General features: G+C 35.9%; 1 protein-coding gene across 3 annotated transcripts in view; it reads left to right on the plus strand.

Moving 5' to 3' along the window:
* SPATA5 (spermatogenesis associated 5) overlaps positions 1-21147 on the plus strand; it is a 351881-nt gene that overhangs the window by 16640 nt on the left and 314094 nt on the right. For all 3 annotated transcript variants that reach the window (XR_007477250.1, XM_033419372.2, XM_004265109.4), the window contains exon 9: positions 1629-1884. Coding sequence is in view for 2 of the 3 variants with exons in the window: in XM_033419372.2 (XP_033275263.1) it covers positions 1629-1884 (256 nt within the window). In the remaining variant the exon portion in view is untranslated. The remainder of the gene's footprint in view (positions 1-1628; positions 1885-21147) is intronic.

Below are 21147 nucleotides of genomic sequence, written 5' to 3' on the forward strand. Positions count from 1 at the left end.
AACTGAACACGTGAAAATAACGGGAACGTTTGGTATTGTCTCTATTATTTGCTAACCTGTGTTACAATTTTAAGAGTAACATAAGAGAAGGGTTGTAACCTGCGGGAGGCTGGATGACCATCTGGTTCTCAGTCTTAGGGCACTACCTAGGTGTGATCATAATGTCCCAGGTTCGGTTCTGAACTTACAAAGCTGGAGGATTCAGTGTTGTTAGTATGTTGGAGATAGTGGAGCTCTGAGGATAGATCCATAATAACAACACTCACAAGAGACTGATACATGAACTGGGACACCAGTTTGTCCATTTATGATAAGAAGTATAATTATTATCAACTATACTTTAATGAAAAGAGTTTTAAAAAAGAAAAAGAAAAGTACAATTATTAAGCTGACCAAATACTTTGTTTATGAACGGCTCTCTTTTCATCCTGAAGAAAAATATATGTGGAGAGCTGTATTATAATTCAAATGGATTTTGGTGAGTAGGAAATCAGGAGGCTCTGTGTTGGAGGATCTTAATTACTATGTCATTGCTACCTCTTTCTCTGCCACTGGGATAGACCTGCTGTGAACTGATGTTCTTGCCTTTGGGCAGGACTGGGAGCATGTGACGCTGATGTTTTCGCCTGAAAATGTTTAAGGGCCTGTATTTTTGTCTTCTAAACTCATAATTCATAGGTTCACTGTAATCCGTGCACTTCCTGTTGGCACATCCAGTATAGTTGATTAGGTTTGAGTTTTCTTACTTCAAATCACATTCCAATTAAGCTTGTCTCTGTGAGATTACACTTGGGTCATCTGAGTAGAATGTTGGATAATTTCTACAGGTGGCTCATTGTGAACATAGTTCTTTATAATTTGTTGTTCCAGATTTTATTCTCAGAGTAAAAATCCGTATGTATTCAAGGGTATATTATACTTGGGTGTTGGTTATATTTTGTGTATTTTCAGGAATTTGAATATTTATCAAAACAAAATAGAAACAGTGCGAATGTGAGGAAGATTTCTTAGACAACTGCCTAATAGAGCCTTGTTCTGTTTGAAACACGTGTAGGTCATAATCTTTGCTTTCAAGTAGGGAAAAGGACAACTTAAAACAATTAAACAAATTAAAACTATGGTATAGGGTATATATGTTGTTATTCATGAGAATTGTGTAGTTAAGATGCTAGAAGTGGGAGAGACATCACTTAGAGTAGATAGTTAAGTATTGGAAAACTTTCTAGGTAAGGGAGCATTTAGACTGAGCTTTGGGAAATATGGGATGAATGACAAAATTTGAGAAATAAGGGATAGGACTTAGCCTAGTTAGATCTATCCTTGTCTATATAGCGAGTGTGTATTTTTTAAATTTTTTTACTTTTAGAAGAATATGTTATATATATATATTTTTTTTCTTTTCTTTTTCGGTACGTGGGCCTGTCACTACTGTGGCCTCTCCCGTTGCGGAGCACCAGGCTCCGGACGCGCAGGCTCAGTGGCCATGGCTCACGGGCCCAGCCGCTCCGTGGCATGCGGGATCCTCCCGGACCGGGGCACGAACCTATGTCCCCTGCATCGGCGGCGGACTCTCAACCACTGCGCCACCAGGGAAGTCCCTGTAATATATTTTAATTTTGTTTTGTTAGGAGGGAAGTGAAGGACAGGTGTTGGTTCTTGGGGCCACAAATCGTCCCCATGCTTTGGATGCTGCACTTCGAAGACCTGGACGGTTTGATAAAGAAATTGAGATTGGAGTTCCGAATGCACAAGACCGGCTAGATATCCTCGAGAAACTGCTTCGAAGGGTCCCCCATTTGCTCACTGAAGCTGAACTGCTACAGCTGGCAAATAATGCTCATGGATACGTTGGAGCAGACTTGAAAGCCTTGTGTAATGAAGCAGGTGAGAGTGATTTGCTGTAGTGACTCTGTACTGATGGATTTAATAACTGGTTTATTTACAAACTGATAATTTATATCTCACTTATTTCCTAATGGAAATAGCTAAATTTTTTTCTAATCATAAAATATATATGTTTTATGAAAAAAATCTGGATAATTCAGAAAACTATACAAATGAAATAAGAATCACTCTTAATCCCTCTTCCTAAAAATAAAAATATACACATAAAAATAGACACTTAAAAAAAGGATGTACTTGGCATATACAAGCAGTAAATAAATATTAACTGCTGTTAATATGACTTAATAATTTCAGATTTTCAGGTATTTAACTGATCTTCTGTTTCCCCTAATCTAGCAATGAATCAGATTTTGAGAAGGTAATTTTAAAAAGATTAGTCTTAAAATTAAAGTGTCCAGTTGGGAAAATATGTAGTTTTGTGTATACTGTCTTAAATACTAGTGTATGTTGTGTTATGCAGTCGTGTTCTCTAACTTTATATAGCAGAATAAAGCTTAAGAACAGTGTGCTAGAATTTTTGCAAGAGATTTTTCTAAAGAGGCAGGGATGTATAGTAGAAAATGGGTTTTGAGTAGAAAATACCTTTAAAATCAATCTTGTGGTCTTGGGCAAGTTCTTTGCCTTATCTGAGCCTTAGTTTTTCCCATTTGTAAATTGAGGGGGTTGTGGTAGATGATACTTAAGTGCCTTTGTACATATGACATTCCTTGGATATAAGGGAGAAGAAGAAATAAATGGAAAAAAAGAAGGGAAGAAAGTAAGGGGGGCAGGGAAGAAGGATAGGAAGGATAGGATGAACTAGAACATAACAAGGAAGTACCCAAGTTAGGCACTAAACCTGGCCTGGCCTCATTAGCTACTTTCATACACCTGGCTTTTCCACTCTTCATTGTCTTCTCTTTTGTGTCTGAACGATTTAAACTTAGGTGGTTAGTCAGGGCTTTCTCCCACAGTGTTCTTAGAAATAATGCTACAAAGCAGACTAATGCTGATTGTGAAGTTAACTGCATTTTCTCATTGAAACAGTCTGACTAAGGACTTGATTAACTTATACATTTGGTTAATAGTGTGACTCAGAAGGAAAGATAAAACAACTCAAACTCTATAATTAAAAATAGTCGAATTTTGCTCCAAATGCTATAGAATGGGCATATCTCACTTATTGAATATACAAGGGCACCCCTAATGTGTGCATTGAGCATAGGAAGAAAAAACTCAGCTATACAGTAAATTTGAACTACGTATTCTCCTAGTTCTAGGTAAAAAGAATTGAACATTTAATGTTGCCTTCTAACTAAATTCAAATTTAGGGGAGTTATTAGGGGAAAAGTTGGATGGCTCTTAGTCTTTTAAAATGACTACCTAGGGAAGTTAGAACTGCTGTGCCCCCTCCCTTTTTTCTTTTAACATAGTAAGTGTCCTTGGACAAGTAGAAGCAGTCACAATTATTACACTGACCTTAGAATTACACACAAAGTTAGAATCATATTTTTTACCAAAAGAGTCATGGTAAAATTTTAATATTTAGAAGCAGTATGCTCAGTACATATTTGAGAAGTGTATGTGAAAACTGGGAGACATAATGAGATGTAATTACCACTCCACTCCTCTTGGTAGAGTAATAAAAATATTTATTCACTTCAGAGTTGAGTTTAGTTTTGTCTTTAAACCTCCGTTGAGCTTCATCTCCTCCTGTCCTTTCTTGCCTTTAGAAATCCCTGCTCTGTGCTAAGGAAACAACTCCAAGTGGTTATTGCTACCTTCATAGGTAGCAGTAGACAAGGTAGTATTCTGTGGTGCCTTAAATAACTGCTGCTATTTTTTTGAACATTTCCAGTCAGTTTTTGTCTTCCCACTGACAAGATTTCTCAGCTGTGGTTCTGACTGTAGACTTTAAATACGTCTTGCTTAAAACCAGTGCTTTTTAGGAGGCATTTTCATTGTTCACCAGTTGTGCTGTGTGTAAGTGGACAGCTTGAGAATTCCCACTGGCTTATCTAGGAAATAAGGCACCTTGACCTCCAAATTTGTGAGGAAAGTGAGAGACTCCAGCTCCAAGAGATGTATTCCTGAGTACACAAGTTAATTCTGTCTCTTATTTATTCTTTTCTGCAGAATTCAGATTCATTTCACATGTTCTCAATTCCAGACAGATCACTTGGAGTTGAGGTTCTCAGACTTTATTGTGCATCAGAATCACCTGGAGAACTTAGTAAACTATAGATGGCTGGCTGTGCCCTATTCCCAGAGTTTCTGATTCAGTAGGTCTGGGCTGGTACCTGTGAATTCCTAATATGTTCCCAGCTGATGCTGATGCTGCTGGTGTGGGGACCACACTTTGAGAGCCACTGACATAGGTCACTGGTTCTTTTTTTTTTTAAAGGTAGGAACCCCTGTTTTTGTTTTTTAATTTTTTAAATATTTATTTTATTTATTTTTGGCTGTGTTGGCTCTTAGTTGAATCACACAGGATCTTCCTTGTGGCGCACGGGCTCCAGAGCACCTGGGCTCTCTAGTTGAGGCGCGCTGGCTCAGTAGTTGAGGCACCTGGGTTTAGTTGCCCTGCCCATGTGGGATCTTAGTTCCCTGACCAGGGTTCAAACCTGCGTCCCCTGCAACAGAAGGCGGATTCTTAACCACTGGACCACCAGGGAATTCCCAGGTCATTGGTTCTTAAAACCTCATTATGCCTCAGGTTCACCTGGGAAGCCATGCACACTCCCATGCAGGCGTGCGCGCGCTCACACACACACACACACACACACACACACACACACACTCTCTCTCTCTCTCTCTCTCTCACACACACACACACACACACAGACACTCACTCACTTTCCATACTTAATTGAATAAAGAAGGTGGGGAACTGGAATCAGTATTTATAATGTTTTCCAAGTGATTTGAAGTAGCCAGTCTTGTACTTCCCTGTGAACAGGAAATGTATCATTAATTTAGGCCAGTGGTTCTCCTGCGTTAAACCTGTATAAGAATCACTTGTAGAGCTTGTTAAAACACAATTCTGGGCTGCATGCTACTGGTTTAGTAGGTCCAGCTGGGGTACAAGAATTTGCATTTCTATCAAGTTACAGGTGATAATCAGTGCTGCTGGTCCAAGGGCTACACTTTGAGAACCACTGATCTAGGCCAACCTGTTCTCTGATTTTTGGAGATTCTCTGTAACTGATTTAAATAACTGCATTTAGTTTAGGTAATGTAATTCTGACTCTCTCACTGATAGTGTTGAGTTTCTTCCTAGAGTTTTTATGTGATAGTAATGTACTACTGTGCTACTACTACTACTGTATACTACTGTATCATTTTAGTCTCTGACTGTAGGAGAAAATGAGTATCCTAGTTTGTCTTGCAGGTATATATAATGGTTCTGAATAAAACTTTAAAATGAAAAATAATTCTGAAAGAAAGCCACAGTTAAGGAAGTAGTTAAGGATTAACACTTAAGAATACAAGTAGGAATGTAGACATGTGTTTTTCTTAGAACATTTGCTTGCTTATGATTTGTGGACATGTATGTTCTTTGAGCTTTTGGTGTGTTGGCTGTCTGGTGGTTTTCCTTTTTCCTGGACTGGCTTCTAGTTGGGGAGGCTATGCCGTTTTTAATAAAATGGTGCACAGGTGTCTAGTAATTACATACATTGAAGTGATTCAGAATTTCATAAAACCTAAGTGAACTATGTTACTGATTGTTTTGTTAATCTTAAGGTTATTGTTTATGGGTTATTAATACAAAAGATCAAAATCATTGTAATATATATGTTTGTGCATGCTTTTCCAGAGGACCGAAGGTTTGCAATCTATTCCAGAGTTTGTAAGGGTGATGCTGTGTCTTTTGCAGTGTGATTGCTCTCAACTTTTCTAATCTTTTTTTCTAGTGTTACTGAATATTTTCCGTACTTTTAAACTTTGTCTCCATAACAAATAAGAAAGTTGGAAATACTACTGTAGTATTGCTTTCAACAATTGGATCTCTTATTATCTGAGCAGATATAATGTTTAATGTTGCAGGTTGGGTGTGAAACTGATTTTCAAATGTTATGTTTTCTTTATAATTAATTTTTGAGCTAGAGTGTGGTTTGATAAGTCGTGACTTGTCCAAAAGCCTAATGTTTTGTAGCTCACCTTTTTAAGCAAAGAGCAGCTGCATTTTGAAATGTTTTATCTCAAGCAGACAAGCTGTTTATAAGCTCAACTCTGACACATCCTGACATTTAATGTCTATGTTTTTATCCCTCCTGGGATTAGGCTGCCTTTCTAATTAATTAGTTGTATAGCCTTTTATTAATTCCCTCAAAATTTATAATGTTTTAAATTAACAACATAGATAAGCATACCACACTTTTTTAGAAAACATGAAATGTTAATTATGCAGTGGAGACATGAATTATATAAACTCTGCTGAATGTTAGAAGATGCTTAGCAACAATGTTTTCCAAATCCAGGGATTTATTATAAACTTATCCTTCTAAGGCTGCCTGTGCCATTTCAGGAGAGTGAATATAAATAGAGCTTGATTTCTTCAAGAAGAGGTCTCGGTCATTTTGTTAACAGTGGAAGGAAGCATTTGCTTCACATCTCTAAGAATTTATCTTTAGCATCCTTGTTGATTACACATCATTTCAACATGTTCATACCAAATGCTTGGGCCTTGATAAGATACCATCACAGAACAGGAAGAATTAAAACTCTTATTTAAACAATGATTTTGTCATTATTACACTTACGTAGGTCTAGTAAAAATACTGAATCTAATTATTATAACATAACTTCTTGTGAAATGGAAAATGTTATCTGTCTTGCAGCAGGGTTCTCAGATATTTATAGCTGTTAGTTCTCCCTCCCACCCTTCACTAGCTTATTTGAACAGGAATTTATGGAGGATCTCCTATGTACAGTCCAGTTCTTAAGAAAGGTTCTTTTTCTAACATTTTCCACCATTTTTGAATTCTGCCAATGTTATTTTCTAAGTTAGAATTAAAATGTTGATTCTTTAAAAATTCAATATTTTTAAATAAGGTGCAGGGAAATAGTAGGGTTTTGTGGAAGGCTTATGGTGAGCTCTAGTTTCAAATGCTAGCACTATCCCTTATCAGCTGGGAGTCACTGGGCAAGCCATTTAACCTCTTGAACTCTTTCCTCATCTGCTAAATAGGGATAACTTTTTTTTTTGTATAACATTTTTAAAAGAGTTCTTATGAGGTTTAGAAGTATAACCTGACAGCAGTGTTCATGGTTTATACAGGCCCTTGGTAAGTGTCACTTTCTTTTTTTAAAAAAAATTTTCATATTTTATGTGTATTTATGCACTTCTCTGGTAGGTGCTTATTTGAATTTTGACAGTATTCCTGATTTTATGAAGTATTTGGTTACTGTAGTACAAGTGGTATCAGGGAAGTCTAGCAGAATCCTTTACCTTGCTAGAGTAGTGACTTTTACTGAATCTGGATCAGTAAAAGTCTTGCCCATCAATAGAAATATGCAGACTAGAAATAGATATGGCTTATTTTGGGGGTGCCTCCCTGACAGATTTTCTTGCTGAATGTGAGAGCTCTCCTGTCATACATAGTCAGAGTTACAGTCTCTTCCCTCCCATACCCACGTCGTCCCACATGTGAGTCCACTTTAGCCCTGCAGTAGAGCAACAAAATTAAATTGATGTATGTATCATGATTATCCTCTAATTAATGCATTTCATAAGGGATCATATCTTTATTCATTATTGTAGGTGGATAAATAGGCAGTAATTATGCAATATAATATCATAAAACAATGAATTTTCCCCTCTGTTTTGTAATTCTGAAATATAGTGATAGTTATATTTGTGATGTTAGGATTTTTCCTACTGCGTAAACATGGATATTATATGAGAAGTAGAATTTTTTTTGGTCAGTGAATTGGGTATCTTAATATTAGTTCTGCTGTTCATTTGAAATGACTGGAGATGAGTGGTTTGTTTCAGAAAAACAAGTGGTAGTTTTGATTCTGTTTAAGCTCTAAGTGATATATCCTATTTACTTCTTTATAGTAAAGTAAATTTATAGTAGTAAAGTAAAGTATAGTAAAGTAAATTTTCCACTATGACTAGTGGAAAATTTTCTGAGTTGCCTTGCCAAGGCTATAAAAGTAGAAAACCTAAGGAAAGGTTTTCTTTCTAATTTAAAAAAAAAAAAATCAGTCTTTCTAAAAAAAAGTTACTTCTAAGAGTTATTCTTTTTTTTTTTTTTTTTTTGGCGGTACGCGGGCTTCTCACTGTTGTGGCTTCTCCCGTTGGCTCCGGACGCGCAGGCCCAGTGGCCATGACTCACGGGCCCAGCCGCTCTGCGGCATGTGGGATCTTCCCAGACCGGGGCACGAACCCGTGTCCCCTGCATCAGCAGGCGGACTCTCAACCACTGCGCCACCAGGGGAGCCCCCTAAGAGTTATTCTTGATTCCTTTTTTTGTTACTCTTTATCAAATCCTGTCAGCTCTATTTTCAAAATTTATTCAGAGTTTCAGCTTTAAAAAAAAATTTTTAACTATTTTTCATTGCTCTTGTCTAGACTGTTGCGATGTCTTCTTCCTGCCCACTCTGTCCTCCACCTTCTAACCCTTTTTATTGTTTACATTGTCTAAGCTGCAGGATTTTGAATTGCAGGTTTTGGAGATGAGAGTCTTGGTTAGATCTATGTTTTAGTGAGTTGTCACCAGTTAGATTATGACTGAAGCCATTGAAATGAATGAAGTCACTTAGAGAGAATGAACAGAGTTCATTTTTTCGTTCATTTATTGAGCCAGGCACTGCACTTGGTGCTGGGACTACGTCAGTGAATAAGAGAGACTTGGACTTTCTCCTCTTAGAGCTCAAGATGCACAGAGAAGTGCAGCAGTGTAACACGTAAAATTATAATATGTTGTGTTGTATTTGCGAAGGATCAGGGAGGTTTTAGCCTGCTACTGAGGAAAGAAGGGATCCTGGGGAATACCACCATTCAAAGGTTGAATTGTTAGGAAAAATCTGGTATAGAAGACTGAGGGGTGGCTGGAGAGGTGGGAAGAGAACCCAAAAAAAGTGGTGACTCAAATGAAGGAAGATTCAGGGAGGAAGTAATTAGAAATAATATATTATTAGTTACCACTAATTGAGTACTTACAAGGTGCCATCCATTGTTTGCAGTGCCTTCACACGTGTTAATGATTTCTTACAGCATTCCTTATATGGTTATCTTCATTTTATAGGTGAAGAAACTTAGGTCAGACAGGTTATGGAACTTCACCAAGATCACACAGGAAATAAATAGTGGAGCCAGGATCGACAGTATAGAGACCACAGTGACATCAAGTGCTTAGTACTTGCGTGGTCATGAGGGCCTTGGAAGAGAGTAGTTCTAGTAGATCGCAATAAATTGAGGGGTGATTGAAAGTTGAAGGAACAGAGATAGTGACTGTAAATTATTTTTTCAGTTTTAATGGTGTGTTATTTAGAGTTTTTGTACTTTCCAAAAAAAGGGACAAATATAGTTGGCCTGCTGCCCCCCCGCCCCCCACCCCAAGTCAAAATCATATCAGACTATATTCCTTCATTATTTTCCTGGTTCCTCTCCTCTTACCTGGACCTTGCTCTAGTCCACAAAGCCATAGATCTTCAACCTCTGTTGGCACAAGAATTGTGCTATAAGCAAACTATCCTTTTTGTTCCTAACTCTGCATTTTTTTTTTTTTTTGCGGTACGCGGGCCTCTCACTGTTGTGGCCTCTCCCGTTGCGGAGCACAGGCTCCGGACATGCAGGCTCAGCGGCCATGGCTCACGGGCCCAGCCGCTCCGCAGCATGTGGGATCTTCCCGGACCGGGGCACGAACCCGTGTCCCCTGCATCGGCAGGCGGAATCTCAACCACTGCGCCACCAGGGAAGCCCCTAACTCTGCATTTTAATAGGGTTGGTAAGCCAGGTAATAAATAATTTGATATTAAAATTTTGATACTATAAGCTGTATTTTTAGGAAAGTTTGTTAAAACCTGGGACTGGTGAAGTGAATTAATTCTGTCATTTTAGAACTAGAAGACCCTATCAGAAATCATTTAGTATATTCCCTTATTTCACAGATGAGTATAGACTGTGTGATCCATCCAAGCTCAAGCAGTTAGTGAAGTCTTGGCCCAAGATTCAGGTCTTGAGACCAGGGTGCTTTCCATAGTGCTATTACTTTTAAAAGCAATTTTTAAAAGTGATAGGGGATTCGTAATAGACCTGGCTTCTGCAGTCAGTCTAAGTTATACCAATCATTTGTAATATAAATAACGCAAGAACCACAATACCCTCTTTGAGAGTATTCTGTTTAATTTCTTTTCTATGAATAAGGAGTGAGAAATGGAACTCTCCCAGTGATATATCAGGTAATACTTATCACCTTGTCTATACTTAATACTGAGTTGAGGGAGAGTAAAGACTCCAGATAAAACATTTCTGGAACTCTGATATTTTGAGGAAAGTATATTTTAAAAAGAGAGACTTAGATTTTTATAGTTGCTTTCAGTCTTCATTTGCCTGAATATACTATTCAGAAATTTTATGCCTAACTTTTACAACTCAAATCTGAGATCCAGATGCCCGTGTTTCATGTTACTTCTTTATATAATTGTCTGTAGGGTAGATAATAATTCTAAAAAACATTATTACTCCTGTGATGAATTTTAGTTTCTAAGGAAGGAACTTAATTGCATGCTCAAAAAATAACATCATTATTTAGCAAGAATTAAGTATAAAATTGTAGGATGCCATATGCATGGAGCAAGATGTTTGTTGATTGAATATGGAGCAGATGGTCTTGAAGAGCATGAATTTAGAGTAATTGCTCTTGTCTAGAAGTGATTATATCTGGATAGTGATGTGGGGCTTGAGGAGAACATGTCATATACCGGAAAGAATGTGTTGGCATTAGGCTTGCCTGGGGCATTTTGTCTTTTGTTCTCTTCGTTGCAACTTGTTTCCCATTTCAAAACTTTTGAGATCATTAGAACATAAAATAATGAAAGCAAAATGACACATTTAATTAGCTACACCTGTTTTTTTGTTTCAACGCTGTGTTTCTTAACATAGTTTTATTGGTTCTGTTTTTGTTTACATTTTAAAAATTAAACTTAGCAATGAAAGGAAATGTTATAGATTGCTTGCCCTAAGCTGTATTCCTTGATGATGTACATGTGTCCGTTTGCTCCTCTAGTTGTTTACTTCTGGTTTATAAAAATATGTGTATTTTTAAAAATTTAATTTCTTGCCATAGATTCTAGTATGGCCTCCTGAGGAATGGTGATGTCCAATAATTTAAGCTTAGCATCATAGAATTTTCTGCACATGGCTTCATTCCCAATGGGCTGGAAACAACCTGGGGTTGTTTTGTTTGGGAGTTGTTTGGCCAGGGCCTTTTGAACAGTAGTGTCCCAGTGAAGTACTAGATATTATTTATGTAAGAATGAGCTTTTCTTTTTTTTTTTTTTTTTTTTTGCGGGCCTCTCACTGCTGTGGCCTCTCCCATTGCGGAGCACAGGCTCAGCAGCCATGGCTCACGGGCCCAGCCACTCCGTGGCACGTGGGATCCTCCCGGACCGGGGCACGAACCCGTGTCCCCTGCATCGGCAGGCGGATTCTCAACCCCTGAGCCACCAGGGAAGCCCGAGCTTTTCTTTTTGTAACAATAATATCCTTTCATAAATTTCTAACTACTTTGTAACTGCATGACTTAACCTGGTGACAAAAGCAGTTACTAAAAAGACTACCTTTTCCAAAAAAATAAAAATAAAAAAGTAAAGCTGAAAATAATTTAGAGAAAATACTGATATATTTTAATCTTTCCATTTAATAAATGACATAACTGATGGCCAGAGGAGCTAAGTTTTATATGTCAAGTGACATCTGAGCTAGTGGCAGATCTAGGACCATGGAGGGTTGTTTGCATTAATATGATAGCTCCAAGGATCTTTAACTTTATAAGCTCTGATATACATTTAATTCATATAAATTCTGTTTCAACTTATGTTATTTTCAAGAATAGCATTTGTATAAAATACAGTACCTCTGTACAGTGTCTAGAATCATAGAACCTCATACTGAGAAAGAATCTGAAGGGCTCTGGTAGGAATTTCCAGTATCCTTGTTATGTTTTTACAGCTTTTGCAAATCTGTAATCTTCCTTATTTTCTTTTTCCCTTTCTGACAGTGTGCCATACTTCGTCTTCTCACATTATCTACAAACGAATAGAGATGGATTTAGGTTTATTTAAAACATGTTCTTTCATATTTCTAAGTGTGAACTCTTTAAGGACAGAGATTTTGTCTTTTACTGTTCTTCAGGGATGCATCATCTCTGAAGTGTTATGCTCATTCTTGTCCCTAGGCCTTTTTTTTTTTTTTTTTTTTTTTGTGGTACGCGGGCCTCTCACTGTTATGGCCTCTCCCGTTGCGGAGCACAGGCTCCGGACGTGCAGGCTCAGTGGCCATGGCTCACGGGCCCAGCCGCTCCGCGGCATGTGGGATCTTCCCGGACCAGGGCACGAACCCGTGTCCCCTGCATCGGCAGGCGGACTCTCAACCACTGCGTCACCAGGGAAGCCCCCCTAGGCCTTTATATATGCTGTTCCCTCTGCCTTGAATACTCTGCTGCCTCTTTGGCCTCAATTCCCATATTAGCAGTTTAACATCAACTCATTTTTCAGGTCTAACTAGTTTAGCTTGTATACATGTTTTAGTCTCTCTTCATTTGTGAAATAAAGGAATATACTAAATGATTTCTGTGAGGGTTATCTAACTCTAAACTGTCACTAATCCTACTAAACTGAGTTAGATGTCCCTGACGTGTTTTTATGCCACTTTGTTCTTTCCATGTCATAATACTTGACACAGTATATAATAATAACTTGTTATCATATGTCTTCTCTTTTAGACTGTTAGCACTATGAGAGGTTTATCTGCCTTCTTGCTCTTTTGTACTCTAGAAAAAGAGCTCAGTGCATTGTTGAATGAATTAACTATGTCTAGGAGTTCTAAGTGAATATTTTGAATGAATGAATAGAACTAATATTGAAGAAGAGTACCTGTGAAAGAGTAACTTATAGTCAATGAATATCTCTTCTCAGTGGCTTCATGACATGATATTTTATTTTACTATTTGCTTTGCTTAAATATGAATTGTACTGAATTGGCAAGTAAGTAACACAGGTACAGAATAGTGATTCTCTCATTGAGAACTATTCTGTAAAAAATACTTGCAGATTCATTAACATAGGGAATGCTCGTCTCTCCTCAAGTCCTGTTCTTTTCTCCCTTGTTTATAGTGGCTTTGTTTATACGTTTTTTCCCTTTCACTTCATTTTTTATGTATTCTATTTTTTAATAAACTTCTTTCTGAAATATAACATGTATAGAAAAGTGTAAAAACTATAAGATCCATGCATTTTCCAAAGTATATATAACCAGATATAAAGCATTATATATATAAAGCATTATTAGTGCCCTAGAACTTCCATCAGATTCTCTCCCAGCCACTACTCTTCATCTCAGCACAAAAGGCAACCACTCTTTCTGGCTTCTAACACCATAGATTAGTTCAGCCTGTTTTGTGCTGTCTTCTTTCTCTCATATTATGGTTTGAGAGCTTCATCATTTTATTCAGTTGTAGCATTAGTTCATTTTTATTGCTATATTTTATTGTATAAATATTGTGAGTAATGATGCCATCAGTATTCTTGCACAGATGTACACATTTCTGTTTGCTTTATATCTAGGTGTGGAATTATCAGGTTATAGAATATGTGTGTGTGTTGTTGTTAGTAAATACTGCCAAAAGTTTTCTGTGGTGATTGCTTCAATTTCCTCTTCCACTAGTAATGTGTGAAAATTCCAGTTTCTTCTCATTCTTGCCAGAATTTGGTGGGTTTTTAACAGTATTTCATTGTGTTTTTATTTCTCTGAAGACTGAGTTGAATACGTTTTTATATATGTATTGCGCATTTAGATATCCTCCTTCGTGACATGCCTATTCAGATATCTGTTCAATTTTTCTATTGTGTTGCTTTTAAAAAAATAATTACTCTCTTTACAGTGTCTTTGAGGAATAGAAGTTTGTAACCATATACATTTATTATAACATATAAATATAATGAACCAAGTTATCAACATTTTTCTTTATGGATAGTGATTTTTTTTTATCATGTTTAAGAAATCTGTGTAAATTCCACAATTGTGAATATTTTATTTTATATTATCTTCTTTCATTTAAAGATGCTTTATTATCTTTCCTTTTACATTACTATCTATAATTATTTCACTTTTTTCCATGTAGATAATTAGTTGTACCAGCACTAGTTAATGAAATGACCATTCTTCTTGCTCTGCATTGTTAACTAACCTTTGTCATAAATCAAGAGTTTGGGTTTGTTCTGAATTCTCTGTTCTGTTTCATTGATCTCTTTATCCTTGTGCAAAATACTGAAATATCTTTAATCACTTAAGCCTTGGGTAAGTGCACCTTTTTTCTTCTTCCTCAAGATTGTCTTGACTATTCTTGGGCCTTAGCATTTGCTTAGAACTTTGAAAATCAGCTTGCCAGACTCCCTCCCCTCCAAGACAAAACAAAATTGGATTTAGATTGGAATTATTAAATCTCTTGATCAATTTAGGGAGAATTAGAAAGTTAATATCTACAAGTTATCTACCATGTGGTAGATCCCTTCATGTATTTTAGGTCTTTAATTTCTCTCAAAGTTTTATAGTTTTAAGTGAAGAAGTCTTGCATAATGTTCATTAGATTTATTCTAAGGTATTTTTTTAATGCAGTTATTTTTTAATTCTAAGTTTTTTTTTAATGCAGTTATAAATGGCATCTTGTAAAGTTTCACTTTAATTGTGTTTGTTGGTATCTGGAAAAACTAAACTCTTATGTATTGACTTTGTGTCTACCTACCTTGCTAAATTCACATATTAATTTTAATAGTGTGTATGGAAATTGGTTGAGTTTTTATGTATGTAGTCATGTTAAAGTTTTCTGTGTATACAATCTGCAAATAATGACAGTTTTCATTCCTTTTAACCTCTACACTTCTTTTTTTGCCTTGTTGTAGTGGTTAGGATCTTTAACATAGTATTTAATAGAAGTGATAACAGTACTTATCCTTATCTCATTCTTGATCCTAGGGAGAAAATTTTTAACCTTTTACTATTAAGAATTATATTTGCTCTTTGTTTTTTTGTAGCTAATATGATAGAGTAACAAAATTTCCATCTGTTCCTAGTTTTTATAATTAATGATATTGATTTTTATGACATTCCTTTTCTGGGTCTATTGAGATAATCATATTCTCTTCTTTATTCTATTAATGTGGAACATGATGTTGATTGATTTTCAAATGTTAAGCTAACTTTACATTCTTGGAATATAGCCATCTTGTCATGACGTATAATCCTTTATTTACATATTGATATTTTTGCTGATGTTTTGTTTAGGATATTTGCACCTATGTTCAGGAGAGATATCAGTCTGCAGTTTTCTTGTAATGTCCTTTTAAGATTTGAGGAACAGGGTTATGCTGGCCTCATGAATCAAGTTGGGAATTATCTTGGCCTCTTTTTTTCTCTGCAAGAGTTTTTGTAAGCTTAGTGTTATAGTCATACTTAACTACTTTGTAACATTAACCAATGAAGCCATCTATGTTTAGAATTTTCTTTTTGGAAAGATTTTAATTACATAATGAATTTAATAGCTATTGGAATATTCAATTAATGTACTTTGTTTTGATAAGCTTTTTTCCCCCCTTGAAATTGGTTCATTTCATCTAAATTTTTGAGTTATTTGGTATAAGGTTATTCCTGATATCCTCTTATTATCTTTTCAATGGCCTGTGGGTTCTGTAGTGTAGACCATTCAGTAGTCATTTTTGCTTCCTGATGTTGGTAATGTGTGTCTTTTCTCACATTTCCCTGATTCGTCTTGCCAGAGATTTATCTCTATTAGCCTTTTCAGAAAATAAACCTTTGGCTTTATTGATTTGTTTTTTTAATTGCACATTAGTTTTCCATTTCATTAATTTCTGTTCCTATCTTCATTATTTCCTTTCCACTGTTTTGTTTTGTTTATTTGTTTCTGGTTTATTTTATTCTTTGTTTTATAAGATGAGCACCTCATTGACTTTCACCCTTTATTCTTCCCTAATATGTGCATTATGCCTGTCATTGTCCCTTTAAGTACAGCTTTAGTAGCATCCCACAAATTTTCATGTTATATTTTCATTATTATTCAGTTGAAAAACTTAACAATTTTCATTGGATTTTTTTTTTTGACCATGAATTATTTGGAAATGTTTTGGTTAATTTCCAGATATTTGTATTTTTGGTATCTTTTTGTTACTGATTTTGCTATTAAGTCTCATGTAATCAGAGAACATAAACATTATGATTTCAATCCTTGAAATCTGTGGAGAGTTGCTTTGTGTCCCACCCTGTGGTCAGTTTTGGTACTCCTTCCAGGTACCCTTGAAAGCATGGATATTTTACTATTTTGGATATTTATTGTTTTGTATATATGCCAATTAAGATAGGTGAGTTAATTTTATTTTTATAACTTCTACATATATATTTTTTGTTTGTTTTTGTTACTGAGGGAAGTGTGTTAAAATCTGCAAGTAAGGCTGCAAATTTGTCTGTTTCTCCTTTTAGTTCTGCTTAATTTTGCTGTTTATACTTTGAGCCTTTTTTACTAGGCATGTATTAGAATTTTATGTATTCTTGGTGAATGGACCCTTTTATCATCCTGAAATGTCTAGTAATACCTCTTAAAGTCTATTTGATAGTAGATATAGATGCACTATTTTCCTTTTACATGCATGGTACCCTTTTTCTATTTTACTTTCAACCTTTCTGTATTTTTATATTTCAGAATATGACTCTTGTAAACAGCACAAATTTGGGTTTTATTATTTTCATCTATCTGATGCTGTCAGTCTTTTAATTCAAGTACATGATATGTTTATAATTAGGGTAATATCTTAAATACTTAGGTTTAATTTACCTTCTATTTGTCCCACTTGTATGTTTTTTCATCTTTTTTACTGTCTTCTCTTGGAATAGTCAAGTATTTTTGTTACTTCCTCATCTTATGGTTATCTTTTTAGTTATGTATTTTACTCATCTTTTAGTATTTATCTTACATACTACAGTATGTCTTCTTGGCTTACTAGAGACTAATGCAAGAAAAGTGCAAACAGTTTGGGAACACTTTGATTCTCTTTACTGCAAAAACACTATTATTAGTGTTTTATTCAATTATTATTCATTTATATTTGTCTACATATTTGGTGGTCCCTGTTACAAACCACTAAGTTTGATGCCCCACTAGGAGTCATCACAGGACTCAGCATATAGTTGTATTCATGGCCTTGATTTATTTCAATGAAATGATACCAAGCAGAAGCAGCCCAAGGCACATAGCGCAAAGTGTGGAAAAAAAATAGGCATAAGCTTCCAAGAGTCCTCTCCCTGTGGAGTCACACAGGACATTTTAAAAATCCTCCAGCAATGAAGTGTGACAACATGTATGTAATGTTGTCTACCAGAAAAGATCATTAGAGACCCAGTGCTAGGGATCTACACAATGAGCCAATTTTCCTCTTATTCATTTTCCAGCTACTAAATAGCCTGTCCTTTCCTCATTGATTTATGATATATTATTGTAAATTTATCAGATATTAATATTATACATGTATGGATTATCTCAACTCTATTCTGTCTCAGTGTGGTCTATATAGTCTTATAACTTTTAAACACATATTTAATACTATTAATTATATCTTAATATCCAGTAAGGTAAATCTTATTTATTTGCATTACTGTTGAGTTAGTTATGTATAGACCTTTATTCCACAGTATATTTTAAGGGAAAGTTTGTTCTAATTTAGCAAAAATACACAACTGACATTTTGACTGCGGTCGCATTTACAATACATAGATTATTTTGAATATAATCGATGTTTTTGTTGTATTGTCATCCCATTCAAGAATATGGGATGTCTCCCTTGTGTTCATATTTTCCTTTTTATTAGAATTGTCTCCATAGGGGTGTTACGTTTTTGGTTAGGAAAATTCCTATATACTTTTATTATTTTTGTCATTGTTGTGAATGGTATCTTTTTTTCTTACTATATTTTAGAATTGCTTTTCTTGGTGTGGAAAAAGCTTATATTGATTATTTTTTGCAGGTTGTCTACCTTGCTTATCTCATAATTCTAATAGTTTTTTTTTGGCTTTTCTGGGTAAATTATTGTCATATGCAAATAATGGCAGTTTTATTTCTTTCCATCCTTTTGGCTGTTTCTCAGTCTCATTTTTTCTATTCTTAATTGCCAGGGACTCTACAATTGAATTATCCAGTAGTAGTGATAGTGGCGTCCTTGTCTTGTTGACAGTTTTGAAGAGACTGCATATAAAGTTTTTTCATCAAGTGTAATATTTGCTAAAGATTTCTGGAATGTAGTCTTAAGTACACTTTGCTAAGAGTATTTAGCATTATTTTTATCATTATAAATGGATGTTGAATCTTATCAAATATTTTTTCTGCATTAGTAAAAATAATTATATAATCTCAATAATGTGGTGAGTTAGGTTTTTTGATGAACTGGCCTTTCATTTCTGAGATACACTCTATTTGATTGTGAAATCTAATTTTTAATGCACCGTTAGATTTAGTCAGCTAATATTTTATTTAGAACTTTTGTCCCATGTCTGTAAGTAAAAGGCATTTTTTTCTTGTTCATATTTGGTTTTGGAGTCTAGGTTATATTAGCCTCTTAAAATGTTTGGGTAGTTTTGCTCTCACTTATAAAAACCTCAGTCTGGGGGACTTCCCTGGTGGCGCAATGGTTAAGAATCCTCCTGCCAATGCAGGGGACACAGGTTCGATCCCTGGTCGGGGAAGATCCCACAAGCCCCAGAGCAGCTAAGCCTGTGTGCTACAACTACTGAGGCTGCGCTCTAGAGCCCGCGAGCCACAGGTACTGAAGCCCGCGAGCCACAGGTACTGAAGCCCGCACACCTAGAGCCTGTCTCCGCCACAAGAGAAACCACTGCAATGAGAAGGCTGTGCACCGCAACAAAGAGTAGCCCCCCCTCGCCACAACTAGGGAAAGTCCTGCGTGCAGCAGTGAAGACCCAACGCAGCCAAAAATATAAATAAATAAATAAAATAAATTTATTAAAAAAGAAACACCTCAGTCTGCATTATAATGGGAAAAAAGGATATTTCTTAAAAATTCCATACGATTGTTATTTGTGTCATGATCCAGTTAGGAGATAGAACCTCTACCACTCATTTTTGTAGAGAGAATTTACTATAAAGCATTCATAACAAATTATAAAATTACTAACTGAGAAGCTACTATCACCTGTAAGGCTGGGGAAACAAAGGAAAGAGGTTGGGATTTCTAAAATCTAGAACTCAGACCTCTGAAGAACTGCCTGATATTTTGAAGGCTGGCTCAGACCTCTGAGAATGTGGCACTGGTGGGTTGGTGCTGATGTCTCTTAGGGGTTGCTAGAGTGGTGGTCACAGGAATAGCAGACAGACAGGAAGCCCACAGAAGTAAAGAGTTAGTCTCTTCTCTCCCCTTCATCTGCAGTCTCTCTCTAGAGCTTTGCTCTATCATTGGCAAAGCCTACCATGGAGCCAAAGTGTAGTTTGCAGAGTCTCAGCCCCAAGTATCACAAAGCCAAGTTTAGAAGTATGGTTTTGGAGCTGAAAATCAATAATTTAGTAACTGGTACAACTGAAAACTAAGTTACATAATGCTCATTTAATCTCTGTGTGAGCTGCAAAAGAAATTATATAAGGAACTAAATGTTAAGAATAGAATGGTAGTAAAAACTCTGTTTTAGATTTTATCTAAGAGGGAATTATAACAAAAACAGTTATCAGGAAACAGGAAGGGTTAAAAATAAATGCATTCAACTCAGATAATTGGAAAAGAGCAATACAGTGAGCCCAAACATGAAAGAAATTTAAAATGTTAAGGGTAGAGTCAATAGACTTGAGAACAAAACAGCAAAGTTTAAAATAATCTCATTCTTTGACAAGATTTTTAAGATTATGAAGTCAGACCAAGGTCCATTCAAGAGACAGAACCACACTAGTGGAAGTTTTTGGTGAAAGAGAAAAGTAGATGCAAATAAAATATAGAATGGAGGAAATAATGACACGGTAGAGATAAAAAAAACAAACGTTCATTCTGGCTGTTAAAAAACCTTGTCTGCGGAAGAATAATGTGGAGATCTATGTCACTGGCTTACCTGTTAATTTCCTTGCCGCCTCATGATTAACTTTACTTTGATTAACTATACTTAAATATGTATGTTAACATTTTTAGTATAACCATTAAAATAATAGAGAGTGTATAACTTTAAAACTAAATAGAAGGCAAAATGGAATGTGAAAAACACAAAAGATTGAGTCTCAAAGAAAGCAAGAAAAGGAAGTGGTAAGGATTAGAATAATTTTAATGCAAAACTCATTCCTTAAGATAAGGATGACTACCGTATATTGATAAAACATTCAGTTCACTGGGAAGTTATAACTTTTAAATCTGATGTACTTGACAGGGTAGCTTTGAAACATAAAACAAAAATATCTGTAACTACAAGGAGAAATGAACAGAACAACCATTTTAGTGAGTTTTAACACATCTCTGTCAGTCGTTGAGGATAGAGAAGGTTTGAAGAACACTATCAACAAGCTTGATCTAATGGATATGTATTTGGAACACTGAACCAATAACATATATACATATTCAAACAGGTAGGGAATGTTTATGAATTTGCCATTCGAAAAGTTCATTTCATACAAACCTTGTTCTCTAAGTTAAATTCAGTCAGTTAAAAAACCTTCACGGGGCTTCCCTGGTGGCGCAGTGGTTGAGAGTCCGCCTGCCGATGCAGGGGACACGGGTTAGTGCTCCGGTCCGGGAAGATCCCACATGCCGCGGAGCAGCTGGACCCGTGAGCCATGGCCGCTGAGCCTGCGCGTCCGGAGCCTGTGCTCCACAACGGGAGGGACCGCAACAGTGAGAGGCCCGCGTACTGCAAAAAAAAAAACCTTAACAGTTTGGAAATTAGAATATTTTAAATAAATTATTGGTTGAACTGTAATATGCAAATAAAAAGCTATTTGGAATTGAATGATCAAAATCTGTGGTATGTGGCTAAAGGAATTC

The sequence above is a fragment of the Orcinus orca genome, chromosome 4 (genome assembly GCF_937001465.1).
Source record: "Orcinus orca chromosome 4, mOrcOrc1.1, whole genome shotgun sequence".
Classification (NCBI taxonomy): Eukaryota; Metazoa; Chordata; class Mammalia; order Artiodactyla; family Delphinidae; genus Orcinus; species Orcinus orca.